At 41.2% G+C, this 16,998-nt stretch overlaps 2 protein-coding genes across 3 annotated transcripts in view; one reads left to right on the forward strand and one right to left on the reverse strand.

The window, feature by feature from the left end:
- Positions 1-222: 222 nt before the first annotated feature.
- Positions 223-16,998, forward strand: part of tpd52 (tumor protein D52) — a 40,354-nt gene continuing 23,578 nt past the window's right edge. Inside the window, exon 1 of one of the 2 annotated variants that reach the window (XM_066674166.1) lies at positions 223-292. In XM_066674166.1, the coding sequence (XP_066530263.1) occupies positions 286-292 (7 nt within the window). In that variant the 5' untranslated portion in view covers positions 223-285. Of the gene's footprint in view, positions 293-14,111; positions 14,215-16,998 lie in introns of those variants that run through there. The other variant, XM_066674165.1, reaches the window with a different exon arrangement.
- Positions 2,077-15,951, reverse strand: zbtb10 (zinc finger and BTB domain containing 10). Its single transcript, XM_066674159.1, has 4 exons — positions 15,002-15,951; positions 9,129-10,047; positions 4,730-4,905; positions 2,077-3,941 (listed from the first exon to the last, which is right to left on the reverse strand). The coding sequence occupies exons 1-4, from the start codon at positions 15,677-15,679 to the stop codon at positions 3,639-3,641; spliced, it is 2,076 nt and encodes a 691-aa protein (XP_066530256.1). The 5' UTR covers positions 15,680-15,951; the 3' UTR covers positions 2,077-3,638.

The raw sequence follows: 16,998 nt of genomic DNA on the forward strand, positions 1-16,998 counted from the left end.
AGACCGTTGATATCTGAGTGGAAGCGGCGGGAAAAGCTCAGAATGAATAAGAGCCCAGAGATGTGCTGCCATCTTGTGTCCAGTTTTAACATTAGAACATATAGTGTACAACATAGTTTAAATTTTCTTAAATCACCACTAGATGGCAGCAATCGACAGCTACCTCACAGATAGGAGAATATCTGACTCTTCCTGTTTTACTCAACGGACAGGAAACGTACCTTGTCAAAGCAAAGGGGAAAAACATATAACACATGGATTAAACACAAAAGGGACGCCAGCAACATGAATGGTAAGAATGGTCAGTCGGAGGGATCTGACCTGATACGGCTCATTGTAGAGCATCTCATAATCTGTTTTTTTAAGAGTGGTGGTGATATAAAAAAGGAGGGGTGGTGGGGTCAGAATGATCTAACACACAAACAGAAGTTTTAGACTGGCAATGAAAAAAGTAACTACTGGAGAGATTAGGTAATAAGGAAAATCAAAATATATATTTCAGTCTAAAGTTCTGTTAAACTTTACCTTGTTTATGAAATACACAAAATCTGGAAAAAGTGGGCAGTGAAACAGCTTTGTTTTAAGTACAGCAACAAAATATTTAATCGAAAAAATGAAAACGTGTGATGTGTTGAAAAATTGCAGACACAATTATTAGCGCCCTTGAATAATTCATTTGACTTAACTAGAGTCTCATCGGAAATAAACAGCAAGGAGTGACACGACCAGGTTCCCTGGTTAATGCATTTTTGACAATTGTGAACAAGAGTGTTGTTTCAGGTGAGCAGGAGCCTCAAGATATAATATTAAAAAAAAATTCAATTAAAAAGTTATGATCAATGGGACAGGGGCCAGTTTTGACCAGAACTCTGCATATTTGCTTTTTATATACATGTCAAAATCCTGAATTACATTTTAAATAATTAATAGTGAAAATAAATTTGGAGTGAAGCAAAGAAACCTAAAAGGATTTTTGGAGAACCTAGACTTGAGGCATCAATCCCAAGGTTAAATTCATTAGTGACACAAAGCCAAACAAGCAGTATTAAAGTTTTATTTTAAAATTTAATATAGAGGAACAGTAGTACAATTGAAACAGAAAGGAGAATGTATTTATCTTTAAACCTTGAAAAACATAAAAAGAGTAACCTGATTTGAATTGTGTTTGAGGTGGGCCAAAGGCCCTGTTTGCATCACTGTAAGAGAGTTGAAAAATACATCTTCAAAACGGCTTTAAAAAAATACAGCTGGAAAAACCTTCATCTGTAGTGTTGTTTTTTGTTGGTTATGTCCATATACAGCATAAAATGCAAGGATTGAGTCACCTCAAATTCATCAGATACAGACAAAATGAGAAAGAACAAGAACCAACAGTGTGTCTGGGTGAACAAGCACACGTGTGAACAGAAAGAGGATGGAGACGACAAACAAAAGCCAGGCCAAAATTTAAAAACAAAGTTAATTGCAGCCGTGATCCATTACTTAAACCAAGAACTTAAATATCTATTCATATAATATATATTTATATATAGATATATTTACTATATATCCCTCCCACAGTGATCTGAAGGTAAATAATACAACCAGGATGAATATCTTTTATACAGCTCTTAAAATACACTTTCATCTGGAGTAAAGGGAAAGATAAACATACTCTGTATCATTATAGCACTTCAATATATCCACTGCATATGAACAGAAACTGCTGTTCCTAGGTTTCAACCCACAAACATTATTTCTTATAAAAATTTCTTAAGGAAATGGGAAAAAAAAAAACATAGAAAGAACAAATAATATATGCATCTAGAGTAAAGTGAATGATTTTGGAATAAAAACATTTAAATCTGACAATTACATACACAAGCAAGGATTTACATTAAACAGGTTACCTGGCTTTCTCATACATTAATTCAACATTAATTAAACAACGATTTTGGTAGGACAAATAGAAATTAACAGTCTTGATTGCATTTTGGAGTCAATATATATATATATATATAAAATATTAAATAATGAAATGATAAAAAAAAAAAAAAAAAAAAAAAAAAAAAAAAAAAAAAAAAAAAAAAAGATTGCGTATGGACTAAACATTTTTTTTTATTTATTTCCATCCAGACCGGCTTTGGGGAAATAAGAAGCAGTAAGTGCGTGTCTATGTTCCTCCATAGAGCTCCACTTTACATGACCAAAGTGTTTCTTTTTTTACTCGGCAGACATTATAAAACATCAAAATAATGTGGTTGTAAATAGTATGTTTTTTTTTTTGCACTAAAATGGAGCCTTTTTACATAAAACTTCATTCATCCAAATCAATCAGCATTTTTCACTCTTACTTTACACACACCATTCAAGTGATTATCTGTATACTCAGTACCTCATCACTCAAATTCAGAAAGGTCCTAAACTTTGGGTCATCTTTACATGTACTGCCGGTAGACTTTATATATTATATAAAAAAAAACAAAACCCAAAAAAAAAAAGTGGTAATTTTGTGTGTACGTGCATTTAAAAAGAAAAAACAAACAAACAAACAAAAAAAACAAAATGGCAAAGCATACCTGATAGGCTCTTTAGCACAACAGTGTTACATACAGAGCTGATTAGTATATCTGAGTTGAGTAGGCTTTACGATTATTAACATCATATACAGCTTGTAGGTCCAGTATTCATTTAAAAAAAAATAATAATAAAACAAAAGCATTACAGCACCAAACGTTTCCATCATTTGGCAAAATTCAAGCTTTAAGTGAATGTCAAAATGCTCTAATAAAGTGTTACTGTGATGCTGTGATTCATATAAAGCTAGCAATAATATATTCCCCTTATATTTTTTTTTTACTTTTTTTTTTTTTTTTTTTTGAAAAACTTTCTATTTTTTCTCTGCTTTATTTCTTATCTCAGCATTTTCAGTAGTTTGTGTCCTGCCAAATCTTGGTGTGCATTCTGCTTGGCACAATGGCACAGCCCCAATATAACTTAATCATAAATATGGCTGTGGTCAATTAGAGTTGCAAAACAGATTTTTTTGGTTCCAAGATTTGTGCAGGGATAAAGGAAAGGAAATATAGCTCAAATTTATGACAACTAAACATATCTACACAACTTGAAAAGGAAATAGAATCTTCCTGTAGGCAACATCTCCACAATGCTCCGTCTTTAATATCAGAATAGCCATCTAAAGCCGTGGATGTTCAGACTCGACAGGAAGCACAGCCTACAATGGAACTTCTCATCAGACAAGAAACAACATAAACAAATTATATCATTTTAATAAGACCATAATAACTTTCTTCATAAATTAAATAATTAATATTTAAGATGATTGGCCTATCGTAACTTAAAACACTGTACACCATCATACCCTAGAAAAGGAAAAATAAAATACATCACCAAAAAAACCTGATTTCCATAAATCATTTCATCTCTTTCTCCATCAGGCAGTAAGCCCGGACTCACGGACACACAATAATCTTTACATCTTGGAGTCCCTATCTACCAAAGCTTTTTTTTCTCTTTGACATACACGTTACCGTGCAACCACAAGGTTTGATAGCACTTTGGAGTTGTTGATTGTTTCCCAGCTTTTTTTCTTTGTCTGTGTGTGTGTGTGTTTTTTTTTTTTTTAAGTTATATTTAACTTAGTCCTCCTCAGGGGTGGCACCTGTGTCACCCTCCAAATTGGATTGGTCGATCTCATTGGGCTCCTCCCCATCTACCTCTTCTATCATGTCCTCATCTCCTTCAGCCGTCTCCTCGAAGTCTTCATCTCGGGCGAACTCCAGCTCCTGCATGCCCTCCAGCCCTTGTGTGGCCTGGTGTGAATCAGCACAGTCCACACACACTCCATAGCGGCGCGAACCATGCCGGATCCCCACGCTGGCTGCCAGCATGAAAATCTTCTTACACACCATACACTTGTACTTCTTATCCTTTTTGTGCACCTGCAGGAGAAGGGTGAGACATTTTAAACGTCTTGAAAATGATGAAAATCTATTTCTACAGAAGAATAGGAAAAATGAAGCCTGCACTTTTGCTCAATCTAAATCACCATGGTCTTGGATCCTGCGTCCTGTGAAATTCATTGAAGATCTTTGTGTCAGCATATCAAATCTTTGAAGGTGCAGTCACATAAAAACATTAAGAGGCCATTTTATTTACTGCAATATACTGTAATTTATAGCAAGTTAGTAAATTATGTCCATGGTGCCTTTATTCCTCTCTGACACCACTCTCTGACAAGGCAGGAATACACACTGGAGGGGGCGCCAGTCCTTCACAGGGCAAAACAGACACACACATTCACTCACACCTACGGACACTTTTGAGTTTCCAATCCACCTACCAACGTGTGTTTTTGGACTGTGGGAGGAAACTGGAGCACCCGGCGGAAACCCACGCGGACACGGGGAGAACACACCAACTCCTCACAGACAATCACCCGGAGCGGGAATCGAACCCACAACCTCCAGGTCCCTGGAGCTGTGTGACTGCGACACTACCTGCTGCACCACCGTGCCGCCCCTGATGTCATACTTGTACATTTTAAAAACATAAACCCTTACTGGAAAACAAAAACTCTGCTTACTGGAGTTTGTTTTGGATCAAATTGCTCAGCTCTGGGTTGCACAGGGATCTTCATGAAAGTGCAACATAAATTACCTTTTTGGCACCACCTTTAGAGATGTTATACCCCACTTTTGGGCAAAATATTTTTGTAGCTCTGTCTCACCAGGGAATGTCTCTTGACGTGCTCTCGGCGGGTGAACAGCTTCCCGCAGATGTCGCAGCTGAAGGAACGCACACCCGAGTGGATGATCAGATGTCTCTTTAGTGTTCGCCTGTGCTTGGCAACGTAGTTACAGTGGGGACACTTCAGCTTATTCTGAGCAGTGTCGGACGTTTCAGCTGAGAAAGGGACACAAACAGAAATAATCAGTGACCTGCTTTTGCGGCAATTCCTCCAAAAGACAACTGCTTATCTGGGAAATAATGGATGTATCTAGCCTAGATTTTATTTTCGGGGTCCATTTTGTTTGTGTGCTCTAGAGCTCGGTGGCCACTCTGTGGTGTGTGACCTATAAAAGAGGCAGCGAGAGTGAGAGAGGCGCAGGCTGTGGGGCTGTTTTATTGTGTCAGGATATCATGTTTATGGGCGAAGAGAAAACACTCCCTCAGTGTTACTCTAGCAAACAGTGAGGGCTAAGCTAGTGAACTGTTAGTTTCTATGGCAATGTCGTACCGGGGCCATAACTATATTAGTATAATGCAATTTTACCAATGAAAAGAAAGAAAAAAGAAAAAAAATGCAGATGCATAAAAAGCAAATGTACTTGTTTTGCTTTCCTGCTCAAATCTGCAAAAAACACACAAGCTACCAGTTAGTACATCATAAGAAAATACTAGCCTGAATAAGTATCCCAGTTGCCTGAGAGCATGCCACACACAGCCCAGTCCTACTGGGAGTGGTGCTTTACTTGCTATGGTTAAGCAGAACATGACTCTCTGTACTATGGCATGCCAAATGTGGGAGTCCAGCTTTGTTTGAGCCAAAATTGCCCAAACAAAATGGTCGTCAAGCAGGTTGTCAAGGGGCTGACGAGAGCCAGATCACCTGGGAATTTAAGTGCGACTCCACACACCACCGTGTGGGCTGAAGAAGACCTGACAGCAAGCACAGATTCTACCCCTTCTGTTCAGCAGTGTTAAAATTAAAGTTCAATCTGTCACTGTGCACAAGTCAGGTACACACCTAGGACTTTGCCATTAAATTATTACTCAGGATAGTTAATCATCAAACTACATTTTGAAATGGCACAATGCTGTTGTAGTGTGAGAAAAGAACCTGCCTGGATGGCACATATCGCCAGCTCAAGTGTGTTACAATCAGCTATTTAAGCCTCTATTTAAGTACAGGTGGGCAGGACAGACAAAATTCATATTAATTATAATAATCAGATAATACATGGATTTTTGCATTTTTTTTAAAACACATTGTCATGCTTCTCTTAACATTACACAAAAAGGAACACTATACAGTAATGTAAATGGGAGGCATGCAGAAACTAGAATTTCAGAATGGTAACTTACTTAGTTTAAATGTCATTTTGAACAAGCCTTTCAAACCACCTAGCAATGTTTGTGTTTTTGGTAAACACAATGAGAAAGGGTATGGCCAGTGTTTAGATTTAAAACAAAAGAAATATCAGTATGCTGAATATCAATAAGGCCAAAGTTGATATTCAGTATAACATTTTGTGAATACCCGTTTAGCAGTATATATATAAAAAAATAGCACAGCATTACCCAACACTGTGACTGGGAATCTTGGAGGATTTAGCATGTGACTGGGTTGGTCAGCTCTGTGTGGGGACACAATGGGAGAGGATAGTAATGGGCCAAGGGCCTGAGTGGTCTCCACCCAGTAATTGCTCCATCTGTACATGAGCGAAAAACCCCTGAGGATATATGCACTTACTGGTACTGCTAATACATGGCTTGCCCATATTCACATTTGTTTACACCTTAATGTGTCATGATTACCTGCCCAATTTCTGAAGAAGGGCAAAGAGCTGTGCAAACATGTACGACTTTTAGCGTGCCTATGTTTTTGTGCATGTCTTTTGGGGTTAGGCTCGATATAATGTGTAAATGACTGACAGAAGCCCTAACAGTGGATCATCTTTCACAGAGTAGGTTGGGGGGCCGGCAAGCCAAAGCCGTTAGATCCCACTGTAAGGGCTTGTGCTGTGGGCCTGTTCTGCCTGGGTCAATATTTGGAATGGCAGGGACGAATGCACTGCATTAGGGAGGATTAGGGCGGGACGACCCCTGGCAGCTTTGCACCTCAGAGAACTGGGGGAAGTGCACGTGGGAGCGTGTGTGTCTGAGCGTGTGCGTGTGTGTGTGTTTAGCTGCAAACAGTCAAGCAGCAGTTGCAAACCGTTTGGAAACGATTCAAGTATTTACGACAATGAATCCTGCCCTGCACACACGAGAAAGACAGGTTCATACAACTACAACCAAGCAAATCGCCAAAGATCTTCTTTGCCGCTTTAGAAACTAAGCAGAGAAGAGCAAGTTGCCTGGTGTCTTTACAACAGCCGTTAAGCAACACACCGTGTAAAGGAAAAGCTTTAAGTGTAAAAGGAAGTAGGCTATGTGTCAATTCACCCTCTCCCTCACTCACAATCACACGCAGACTGTGTGCCATGAGCATCGGGCCGCCCCATATTAAAGTGCCCTGAGGAATAGGAGCTAAGCGCATTTGAGAGCATTTAGGGAGCCTGAGGGAAGAATGTTTCCCCAGCTTTACTTCATTATCCCGCATTAGCAGAACACGTCGGTGAAAAAAAGAAAAAAAGAAGCACCCCTTCTCTGTACTGCACCACTTAAAACATGATATCATTTCATGCTCTGCTGTGCTTAATGGGGACAGAGTCTGAGGCTTGACAGTTCCACGAGCTGGAGCTTACACAGGTTTGTGTGGTATGAGGCTAGCGGAGAGGCGGCCAGCTTAATAAGGACACAGGCACACTGACTGGCCCTCTAATTAAAAGGAGAGATGGCTCGTGGCCCTGCATACTACACACCCCAGCCACGCAGGCCAGTAGAAAAGCAATCTTGATGTAAGACCATGGCTGGCAGTGTGCCATAAGCAAAGGTCGGGGCATGACTATGTGAGTGTGTGTGTGTAAGAATGTGCTTAAGCAATATAGGAGATGTCCCTGTTTATAAGAAAGAGTCTCCAGCTAGCCACGGCAGACATTACTAAGCAAAAGAAAGGAGTATCGTAGACATGGCAAATTGTTCCAATGACAAAGCACACAATGGGCATTCCATAAATATTTTCAGATCATTTCCACTAACCTACATGAATGATCATCAGTCAGTGGCAATTTTACTTAAGGAAAAAGTGAAACCAGAAAGAAACCAAGTCACTTCTTTACTTGCACCATTCTTTTGGCATTCATCCTCTAAATACAAACCCTATAGACAGTTAAAAGCGACAATCACATACGTTAAACATATTTTATTAAAATAAAAATCGTTTTTAAATCAAAAATTCGTCTGCCACCATTGTGTTTTACATTGTCCAATTTTTACAAGATTTGGTAACTTTTTTTTTGTAGCTTGTTGCTTTATTATTATTATATCTATATATTTTTTACATTTTTTCCCCCTCTAATTAGCGTTCACCTCTTGTTCAAGAAATATTTGCTGCTTACTAGGCCACAATTGTAAATTATGATTAGTGACACACCTAGTAAAATGAAGGGTTGAATATATATGTAAAATTTTAAATTGTCACACAATTTAGATCGATTGCAGATTACCGTCTCTTATCCATCTATACACACATACTACGGAATCAGCTCTTGGCTGAACTGTCCTCTGGAAGATGGATGCTGTCAACTATCTGCTGCTGCGGTGTAAATGAACAATATGATACCAACTCTGTCCCAAATGACAAATCCCAATCATTATATTCACTGATTATTACATTCAGAATTCAAACCACTAGCTTTTACATATAATGGTGCATACAAGCACAAGTGAAAAAATTTGTTTCCCGTAGTTTCCTTCAATATGCCTTACTTACAAATACAGCCTAACAAGCTATTGATTTAAAGTTTAATACAGCTTATACAATACAATGCAATACAGTTATATTGTCCAAAAGCATGTTTTTCTATGAATTATACCACATGCCAATAACAGACTACAGGCATAAAACTGCCATTCAGTCAGAGATTAAATAAAACCCTCTCTAAAGTGAGCCATTTGTAATTTGGACAAATCAACGCCTGTAGCATTTATCTCATGTTATTTTCTGCAAAGGTTCAGAGGAACTTAACAGTGCCAACTAGTTAGCATACCCGCTGCTGCCATATTTATATAAATCCCAAAGCCTCAGAAACACTGAATGCTAAAGACCATAGAAGTGCACACCTGCAAGAGAGTCCATAACTTATTTTCCCTTTCAGGTGTTATCTCAATAGCAAAGAAACCTTCAGTAGAAACGAACAGCAGCTGAATTTGATCTGATGTGACTGCCCAAAATGGCAGCTTCTGTTATCTTAGGCGGAGTCATTTTGTCTGTTTGCAAAGTGGATAATATGTTGTTTTACCTGGATTCTCTGAGAAATAGGAGTAGTCTTCTCTGGTAAAGGAAGCGGACGGTTGGATAAACATGCCCTCATCGAAGCCCTCTTCTGGTTCTGGTGGGATATTATAAACGAAGCGTCTCGCAATTGGCTTTTTTCGTCTACCACTGCCTGGCTCTGGCCGTTCCTCCCTCTTCACCGCAGCTCCTGTGCCTGGGGCTGGCTCGTTCCAGACGAACACCGTGCCCGGGCCTTGGGGCTCCATCTTTATGGATTCAGAGTTGTCTCCTCCCCAGCCTGAGCTTCCTAGCGCACAACCCTCCTCCACAGACACCTCCACATCATTGGGTTCCTCTTTCACCTGTCCGCTGGCCTTAATAGACAGCTTTGACAGGATGCTGGTGGCCCAGAAGTTGCTGGGCTTCTTATCAGTGCCCTGGCTGTCTTGTGGCACCATCCTCCGCTTGTTGTAGTCCACCACCACCGAGTCAGGAGCCTCCTGCTTGATGCTGATGTTTAGGGCGTCTTTGATGAAGGCGCGGCATGACTGCACCACTTCAGTCATTTGCAGGTAGCTGGCCACAGACATTACCTCAATGGCGTTCTGACTGGTCAGCAGCAGGTTGCCAGAGTACAGGAAGTCTAGAATAACGGAGAAACCCTGCACAGCAGCCACATCTAGGTGGGTAATGGTGGTTTGGTCACAGCTCTCACTCTTGGTCAAGCAATAAAGGGTCTTGAAATAGCGGCTGCCTGCGACCAGGATGTTCTTGTGCGCCCTGAACACCTGGCCGCCAACCACAATATTTACGTCACAGAGGATGCCACTCTTGCGCTGCTTGTCCAGCTCTTGGAGCAGCTGGTAGCAGTAGGAGTTCTCGTTTGGCTTGTTCCTATAGTCTTCAAACTCTGTGCCCTCATTGTCCTCTGGCCTCTCTGTCTCCTAGTGGAGGCACAGACAAAAAAATAAATAAATAATAAAAAACAAACACACAACAAGGAGACAAACAGTGTTAGTGCATAGTGTAAACTCAAGGTGGTGGGTGTATGGTGACACCATCACAACAGTAGAACTGGTTTGACCAGCTCTCAAGCTGCAGCACTGTGGGAACTGTATATAGCTGAAACCCCCCACTCAAACACAAACTGTATCACAAGACACACCCTATGCAAACCATTCCACTCACTCAGCTAAAGCTCTTTAAGCTGAAAGATTCATTGGCCAACACCCTCTTTCTACACCAGCCTTACTGCTTAGGAGCCCTTCACTCTGCCTGCAAGATGAAAAAAAAAAGAAGCAGAACAGACTGGTACCTAACAGAGGGAGTATATGTACATGCTACATTTCTGGATTGCAAAGCAGATGTCCTAATCCACAGAATCATTTATACCACTCAGGCCCAGTATTTTCCCCTCCTACCACACAGCTGTGTTTTTTGCTCGAGTAATTCAGATTAAATCCATTTCTCAGGGGCGGAGGCCATCCCAGCCCCCTCCTCCACACTGCAGCCCTTGTCCGGGTGGATGGGGTTTATTACTGTAGCGTGGCTCCAGAGGCAGCCAGCCTAACCAGTGGACAGAGAGGAGAGATAGAGGGCAACCCCATTTCTCCACACAATGCCAGCCCTTTCCTTCAGGCTCATTGTTCAGTGTAGTTTTTGTGCTACACTGAGGCTTTGTGCTGCCTGCACACAGCTACTTGTGCTACAGCACACATCCATGAAAACATGCAGAAGGTTTAACACAATCCCCCAGTATTATGTACTTTATGGGGCAACCAACAAAGCCAATGCTTTGATGGACTCATATGAGAACAGAAACTAAGAGGCAGAAGTTGACAGGAGCAAAAGAGGGAGGTTTGATTCAATAGGGGGATGTAGAGAAGGGTTGATATGGGAATGGCTGTCAGTTTGTGGTGTCATATTGTTCTCCATTGTTTCCCTGCTTTGCCTCAAGCAACTGTTTGTTTCGGGGAGAGGCTTTGACTTTCTGCCTAGCCATGTTGTGGTAAGAAGGACAGAAGTGGTGTCAGTCAACATACTTAGCAGAAAGGAAAAAACACACTGGTCCAAAATCCACCTCTTTCACACTGTCTCCCTGCCTCTGCTCATCCTTTCTCCAGATGTGCCACGTGTTAACGCAGAGCTGAGGAACAGATGCTTTCAGAGGAGCCCCAACACTAGATGTACAAATGAGGCTGTGGTGACAGCAGACTTTTGACGTGGCCCTTTTTCCACAGACAAAAATTCTACAGCCTCTGACTGCGTACAGGGGAAAGACTAGAGAAAACTTTAATGACACAGCCTTAAAAGTAATGACCTCGTATAATAATAAATGTATAATTCAAATATAAATAGTCATAAAGAAATTGAAATTTAAAAAAAGGGGGGAAAAAAAGAGAGACCCTTTCTCATAAACATGTCACACATGAAACCCACAATGGTTTCTCTCTTTCTGGTTTCGCACCTCAGACTTTCAGTTTGATGTGGAACAGGAACAGAATACAACCACTACCACAAATACTGCCCCCCTGGTTTGCTACTCTGTGCTCTGTTAGAGGCCTGTTACCATGTTATCTCAGATTGTAAACAAAAGCGCTTGCCTAACACATAAATACATCACAAAAATTGTTTACTTGCCAACTCTGGTATATGACTGCATTTAATCAAACATATCTTTGTAGAGTACCAATGTGTAAGTATATATATATATATATATATATAGCAGAAGTATTTATGCTTCATGTTCCATCAGCCACTATTGCACCCACTGAAGACCAACAGCAAACATCTATCTACTTATCTACTATTCAAAGGGATCAAAATTGTCCCCCAGACTACAGGGACAGTGGTTTTGTTTTCCTTGTGCATACTCTACCCAGGGCCAGCCTACCCCTGAGGCCAGAGCTGGGTCCCCTCACCCAGCCCGTCTCACAGATGCATGAACAATGTAGCAGTGTGCTTGACCCAAGGTGTGGGTGGAGAACACCAGGCTCTGGGCCTCCCAACAATGTGGAGAGCTCATCGATGGAGAATTCCACTAAGTTCTTTCCCCCAATACACATGGGCCTACATTTCACAAGGGGCAGACAGGGTTGGGTGGAGCCACTGTCTCCTCTAAAGTCTCTCTCACAAGAAACACAAGGGATGGCAACTTTGAGGACAATGGCCAGACACAAGAGTGAAACAATCCAGATACCCCCTATTCGGTTAATTGAGTTATGGCCAGTGCTTGACTGAGCCAGATCTGGACAAGCAAAGAAATTTAGCCTACCGTCTGGGATACACCACTGATCAGTACAACAGGCCTCAATTATGGACCTCACTTACACTTACAGCCCAGCTGAACAGACACACTGGCATATTATCTTCCCAGAAAAAGATGTCATAAACACCACTCCATGCTAATTTACACACTTCTGACACCATGTTATCTGCCCACCATTCCTAGAGCAGCCTAAACTGGCATCCATTGTTCTATACATTTTGTCACCGGAAAAAAAAAAGTAACAATGAATATCCATGAGCACTGAAACTCCAAGCAGAGAAAAATAAGAGTCATGGCTGATCCTAATCTACAACCATGTCTTAACTCCACTGTTGCTAGGGAGGAGCCTGTAATCCCTCCTACTGCTTTCCTGTCTAATTAGTGAAGGGTATAAATTGAGTTAGCGGTACACTTTAAGTCATCCTGATTAGTATGAACAACTGGCTGCACTCGCAATGCTATCCTTGGGGATTTTATTAACAGACAAATCGCACTCAGCATGGTCATACTTTTAGAGGCTCTAATTGCGTGTATGAATTTAATACTTTGTGATGTGTCAATAAAAAACGAGTTTAGAAGCATGCCCAACCAATCTTCAAAATTTATTCACAATATCCAGACATGGTCTTCTGATAAGGACTGTCGACATTAGAACACAAAAGAAAGATTCATTACAAAGCATTAAGGCTCATGACTGATCCAAATGTGTGCTCTGAAGATGATTACAAGCACACTATTGATCTTTGCTGGCTTCAGAGTGTGGGGGTATAATCTGCAGGTCATAGGGTCACATGCTACATTTATTTATAATAGTTCTAGTTGGGTTCAGTTGTGTGGATTCAAAACAGCAAGCATATATGTCATAGGACATTTGATGTCGTGTCTAGATTAGGCCAAATGGAGTGATGTTCCAGTTACAGATCTTGAGGGTACTTCTAAAACAACGGCTCTGATTTAGGTGCCCTAAAGGGGAAGATGAGACGTTCCAGAGGTCACTTTTACAGCAGGGCATCTGAGGAGGGGGTTGGGTTGAGTTGTGACTCCCCAAAGCCTGCTGGTCAAGCTCCTGCCATCATGACCTTCCTGGTAATCAACTCATGTTGCCAAGGCAACTAAGGTTGATAATTGCAGTGCAATACATGCATGGAGTAAACTGGCCCAATACAAAAGAAAGGGAAGCCCTCTCACCCCAGGCTCTAAACCAAGATTACAATGGCTACTAGGATTCCACAGACACAGGAGTGTGAGCCATTACTAATATCCAATATTTATTATTTGCATATTGTCCCATGTCAATAAGTTACAATTTATCAAATGTACGTTTATGGAATATTGCAATAATTTACTTATACAAACAAGAAATGTTATAAAAACCAATGTTGTTGATATTTCTTAAAGTATAAAAAATACATAATCAGTTTAATTTCAGTTTAGAATATCAGCCAAATATAAAAGGCACATGTGATGCCAATGTTGTATAGTAAATATCTCCTAAAAATGGGGGAAAACAAACATACAAAAACATTACAGCCTCTTGCGTCCCTGATGGCTACAATAAGAGATCACATTTAAAATTTAAGATTATAAATGTCTCCAGAAATCTACCGAATCTAGGACAATTATTGATAATTGACGTATAAAAACGCAGTTAACATAGTATTACCATAGATAAACTGATAGCTTGAAGGTCTTCATTATACAAGATAATATTCAGCCATTTAGACAAGATATCAACATTATTAAACATTCTTCAATGCCACGACTTTCGAGGGCTATGAAGTCAACACATTAAGGAATGTCTTCGTTAACTAACTGAATTTCCCTCAGTAAATGTTAATCACAGGTAACGTATTAAATATGGCCGTGACTTTAGAGGGGCAACTTTAAACCGAAGAAAACTGTCCCAATGACTCAAAACTACCTCACCAGTTCTGATATAGTTAGCTCATATGCTACCGCACATTAGCAACGTCCCACTCAGCAGCGTTAAGCTAGTTTAGCTTAGCAAACTCATAGCTGGCTAACCTTGCTAACTTGATCTTCTTGAGTGAATGAACATGACAGCACCTTTCACAGGGCGGCTTTATTTACGTTTTAAATATAGGTCTCTTGTTGCTCAGGGAGAATATTGCTATTGCTCTTACTTTCCAATAATTCGGGATTTGTAATTTCGCTTATCTTTACCTGGAGAGGCTGAGGTTTGCTTAATATATGAATATTGTTTTCCACCTTAAATGAAGCAAAAGCTTAATTCAACGGCCGTACCTTTTAAGGTGGAACGGAAAATTCGCCCACTTTCAGCTTCCTCTTTACCTGTATAATATAATGGCCGTAATATTTAAGGTAGAACACACATTCGAGTAAGAAACAGTTAGAACAGGGATCCAGCTTCTGCTTCATTTGTATCCGCCCCACAGTTTAAGGTGGAATGGACTATCAAGAATAATAACCGAAACTGCTTTATCTTTCACCTGTTTTAGACAGCACTGTTTCGGCATTTAAGGTGGAAGCTAAATATCGAAAGAGAACCCACATTTGGCTTCATTTCTGACCTGTTTAATGTCACCGCGAATGCATTTAATGTGGAACAGAATTCTAAAATAAACAGCCCACCGGGGCACGGCGGTTACCTGTTTGGTGGGGTCGTTGCGGCCGTGCTCGGAGGACAGGTGATGTCTGAGCAGTAGGGCCCGTTTGTAGTTTCTTGTTCCTTTCACCAGCTCGTCGTTGCTACCGCTGGTGGCGGCGATGTTGTGGCACCAGGAGCAGGACATGAGCCCCGAATCTCGACTGAACTTCAGCCAGGGGAACTCCTGCTGCCAGTTGGCTTGGAAGAGCGAGTGTTTCTGGAGCAGTGTCTGCGGTCTCATCTCCACCCAAGGCTTCCTGGATCCCGGAGGCTCCTCGACTCGGTCCCCGGCGGTCGCCGCCTCGTCATCGACGCCGCTGCCCGTGCCGTCCTCGCTGTTCACGCCGTTACCAGAGCCCTCCTCTCCGGCGACGTTAGCGGGCGTCCAGCCGATGCTGTCAACCTCTTTCGCGGCTGTACATTCCGCGTCTTCCTCCTCCTCCGTGCTGTCGCCGCCCTCCATTTTCCCCGGCGACGGTCCTTTTTGCGCCCCCAGGTCCCGGTCCTGGTCCTCATCCTCCTCCAGATCCGGCCTTTTCCCATTTAAATGCCGATCTTTCCAGGCCTGTGGCTCCCAGCTGTTGCCGCTGTTGTTTCGGACAGCAGCAGAGCCGCTGAGCGCTGATCCCGATCCACCGCCGCGGAAAGCCAGCGACCTGCGGTTTCGTTCTCCAGACATTTTCTCTTCCCGACGATTTATATATCTATCTATGTGTGTATAAATATATATAGATTCCGTTTCCAATTCTGTATATTTCCCAGTTGCGATTGTCTAAAATTAAATAGCCCGCAGTTTGGGGTGTTTTTGCGCTTTGGCCTCCCGGACAGAGAGACTATGTAGGTTATGCGGAAATAAATAAGGCTTTTAAAGGCATAATGAATTTGAGGGTTTTCTGCTGCCTCCGTCCGCGCAGGCCCCGCAGAGGTCGAATGGCAACGACTTTCCCCACAATGCACCTCGCTCCGAGAGAGGGGGGTCGTGGGGGGCACTTTAAAGCGAGGCTCGGATGGGGGGTAACTACAGTCGCGGAGGAGGGGGCATCTGTTCACAACCTGCACCACCCTGAGCCCGCTTTTCATCTCAGACAGGCGCTCGTTTTTAAATAATACAAGTCCGGCTTTATAAACACAGAGTACCGAGCTGTTTATTTAACCCAGAGAGAAAGAAAAGAAAAGAACAGGACAGGACAGGACAGGTGAAGGAAGGACGGAAAGAAATGAGTGTTTAACTTCAATATTTATAGGCCACGTCAATGGGAGTTTTTACGATAACACATAATAATAATAATAATAATAAAAAAATATATATAATAAAAATATTATTATTTTATTATTATTATTTATTAAACAGTAGTAGTGACTTTGCAGAAAAAAAATATTCTGTAAAATAATGAAAAACAAATATACATTAGCTAATTACACAATCCTTTTTTCAGGATAAAATATTAGGTCATATTTTTATATCCAATATATTTAAGGTCATTTTGGGTCGTAGAATGTGAGCGGTTTATTTATATATAATGCACGTTTTTATCTATCTGTCTGTGTGTGTGTGTGTAGTGAATTTCTGAAGGATCATGTGAGTTTACTGTCGGATCTGTGGTCAGGTGTGGAGGGAGATACCCAGCAGGTGTCGTTCTTTCCTCTTTAACATCAGCTCCGTCGCCGCTGCGGTCACGTCCCTTACCACATAGCAGTGTCCACTCAGGAGCATGAAATACAAGCTAATTAAGCGAGATAAAAAATCGTGAAAAAGTACTCGTTTGAATGGATTTTGTTATATCAATCTAGTATATTATTATTATTATTATCACTGAGTTACATTGCATTGAACTTTGTTACATGTAACCATGGAGACCGTCGGCGTAGTACTATAGTGTATGTGGGACCTTTGTTATTAATAAAAAGAAAAATACTTCTTTTATGTACTACACGTCCCAGTTACATTTTAGGAACATGTGCGTAGAAGATCAGATTAAGTAGGCGTTTCAGCTGCTG

Source organism: Hoplias malabaricus, chromosome 6, assembly GCF_029633855.1.
Source record: "Hoplias malabaricus isolate fHopMal1 chromosome 6, fHopMal1.hap1, whole genome shotgun sequence".
Classification (NCBI taxonomy): domain Eukaryota; kingdom Metazoa; phylum Chordata; class Actinopteri; order Characiformes; family Erythrinidae; genus Hoplias; species Hoplias malabaricus.

Bases quoted from the DNA above. Each gene is read 5' to 3' on its own strand.
- zbtb10 (XM_066674159.1), bottom strand. From the start codon at position 15,679: ATGTCTGGAGAACGAAACCGCAGGTCGCTGGCTTTCCGCGGCGGTGGA. The intron at 10,048-15,001 runs GTAACCGCCGTG...TGCCTCCACTAG, and splicing joins GCAACGACCCCACCAAACAG to GAGACAGAGAGGCCAGAGGA. The intron at 3,942-4,729 runs GTGAGACAGAGC...CTTCTCCTGCAG, and splicing joins ACGTCAAGAGACATTCCCTG to GTGCACAAAAAGGATAAGAA.